The 2,615-nt window shown below is 58.0% G+C and overlaps 1 protein-coding gene across 1 annotated transcript in view; it reads right to left on the bottom strand.

Moving 5' to 3' along the window:
• CELSR1 (cadherin EGF LAG seven-pass G-type receptor 1) overlaps nt 1-2,615 on the bottom strand; it is a 158,034-nt gene that overhangs the window by 92,987 nt on the left and 62,432 nt on the right. The window contains exon 2 of the mRNA XM_019651685.1: nt 981-1,619. Coding sequence (XP_019507230.1) covers nt 981-1,619 — 639 coding nt within the window. The remainder of the gene's footprint in view (nt 1-980; nt 1,620-2,615) is intronic.

Here is a 2,615-nt window from a genome sequence, read left to right on the forward strand (position 1 = left end):
GCGCGCAGCTGCCTTCCTCTCTCTGTGCCCCACCCCAGCTTTCGCTCGCTCTTCCTGCTTGAGAAATGCCGGCTAATACTGTAAACCCCCGTCCTAAGCTCGATAAACTTGTGTCATGTTCCACACTCGCAGATAACGATTTCTCAGCTGTTTATACTAAACACGTTAACAGGGACACAGGGGATGGAAGAATCTCCGAGCTACCTCCGGTGTGAATCCAGCCCCGCCTGGTGCCCAGGCAGCCCTCCAGAAGACACCCCGTTCACAGACAGGCCCCGGTCAACTTGTTTGACAAGCGGGCCGTCATTTTAGGTGCCAGGCGATCGGAGCTATTGTAGAACGTGCATTTCTGTACTGCTCTTGGCAAGCTTTCCCTTTTTAAAAACAACCGTGGGCTGAGATTGGAGCGATGCCCTTTGTGATTAGTCAGGACGTCTCGAGCGATGCAAGTTCATGTTCCCGGTGAAGAAGATGAGTCATTTCTACAGTGACAATGAGGCGTAAAAGCGCGAATGTCTTTCTAGGCCCAAATGATTAACGGCTCACGATTTCTATCCCAGTTACGCTGTTTACGATAACCCATTAAACTTGAAATCTGAATTGAAGTGCTTTAAATGTAAAGCCACTTAAAAGCAGAGCATGTCGATTCACGCATGCAGATTTTTTTAGGCGCATCTCACACTATAATCTCCCTCCTACCGTTCTCATAAGGATGGTGACGTAAGTCGCTCGGGGTCAGGAAGCACTCGTCCCACCTGCCGATGGCTAAGGACGTGCCACTTGTCAAATCGTTACAAGTTTCCCAGGGTGGACACCTGGGCCCAGCCTCTGTCCTTTGACCATTTCCGCAGGAGGGAAGTGGACAGATGATCTCCACCCCCGGAAGCCTCCCGATATGTGAGCCGGGAACCTCGTGCAAAGCCGAGGTCTCTCCCGCCAAGCCTGTGCCCGCCCGGGGCCCATGGGGGACGGGCACCTACCAGTGAAGTCCTGCAGACACTCGCAGGTGTAGCCGCCCTCACGGCTGCGGCAGCGGCCGTTGGGGCCGCAGGGGCTGGAGTAGCACAGGTCTATCTCGGTCTCGCAGTAGTCGCCCGTGAAGCCGGGTGGGCAGCGGCAGCGCAGGCCGTTGATGGGGTGGATGGGCCGGAAGAGCACAGTCGTGGAGCTGATGAAGGGGGCCGAGCTGTCGAATTTGAGCACGGACACGCACTTCATGTAGTTCTCGCAGGGCTCCCGCAGGCAGATGTTGTCGTCAAAGGGCAGCACGCGCTGCGTGGACACGGCCGTCAGCAGGGTCCGGTTCAGGTAGATCTGCTCCTGCAGGTCCTCTGAGGGGAAGAACTTGTCTCGGACGCCGCCGGGCAGCAGGGCGGAGAAGGTCACATTCAGGATGTTGGAGCTGACGTCCGTGTCGTTCTGGATGTTGAAGACAAAGACGTCGTCCTTGGTGGTGGACAGCACCGTGGCCACCCCTTCCACGAAGAGGGACAGCAGTGGCGACAGGAACTTCTCCTGCGACATGTTCTCCAAGCGGACAGTGATACTGTTGGTCAGCATGTCGTCGGTGATGATGGTCACCCGCAGGGTGCAGAGCGCCACGACGCTGTGGACGCCGTCTGCAAGACACAAGGAGGCGGGTCACTTGGATGCCTGCCCACAGGGATCCTGGTCCCACCCGTGACCACCACCAGAAACCCCCCCCCAAGTCCTCTTCCTCCACACCTGGCTTCCAAAAGCACAGCTCCCATCATGTCCATCTTGCTCAGAAGCCCCCAGCCGCTCAGCGGGACACCCCATGACCACCATGATCCAGCCCCTCGCTGCCCCCGTGACCCCACTTCACACGCTTCGTTCCAGACACGTGAGGACACTGAGCCCAACTTTACCACCCCTGCACCTGCTGCAGTGACCAGGAGACCTCCCCCCAACCCCGCCCATGCCTGGCCCAGCTCAGACCCCCAGCGAACAGGATGGTCCCGGGTGGTCCTGCCCAGGTGTGGCCTTGGCCGACGCTGTACTGAAGGCTTCTCTCCCCTTCACTGCTTCCTACACATCTCTACATGCCCAGCACAGGAGACGCTCAGCAGGTGCTACTTTAGAAAGACACGCACAAGGTGACGCTATACCTCAGCCAACACAAACAAGTCACGAAACGAGGTGCTTGGGATTTTGAGATGGGAACAGGCAGGATATGCTGGTGATAGGATTGAGCACACCATTGGTTCTGAGCTCAGAATCGGAGGCGCTGTCCAAGGGCTGGCCCCAGGGGCTTGCCTTCCTGGCACCCCGGCAGGTCCAGCCACCCCAGCCGAGGGGACCTTTACCCATTTCCCAGCCCTGCCTCAAATGTACCAAGGGACCTGAGAAAACCTGGCGAAGTCGCATCCTTCTGTGTCCCCGCAGCTCTGATCCATCCCTCCCTCCTCTCTCCACAATGCGGCCCCGTCTGTACCCCAGTTTCCATGGGTGTGGGGCCATCTGTGCAAGCCTGTAGGCCCCGGCCAGTAAAGCCCCCCTCCCACCCCTCTCAGAGCACATAACCTGTCCAAACAGAGGAGAGACGGAGCCACTCCGGAAGTCACAACACACTCGGATGCTTGTGTGACGACGGT

Source organism: Hipposideros armiger, unplaced genomic scaffold (assembly GCF_001890085.2).
Source record: "Hipposideros armiger isolate ML-2016 unplaced genomic scaffold, ASM189008v1 scaffold_164, whole genome shotgun sequence".
In the NCBI taxonomy this organism is placed as follows: Eukaryota; Metazoa; Chordata; class Mammalia; order Chiroptera; family Hipposideridae; genus Hipposideros; species Hipposideros armiger.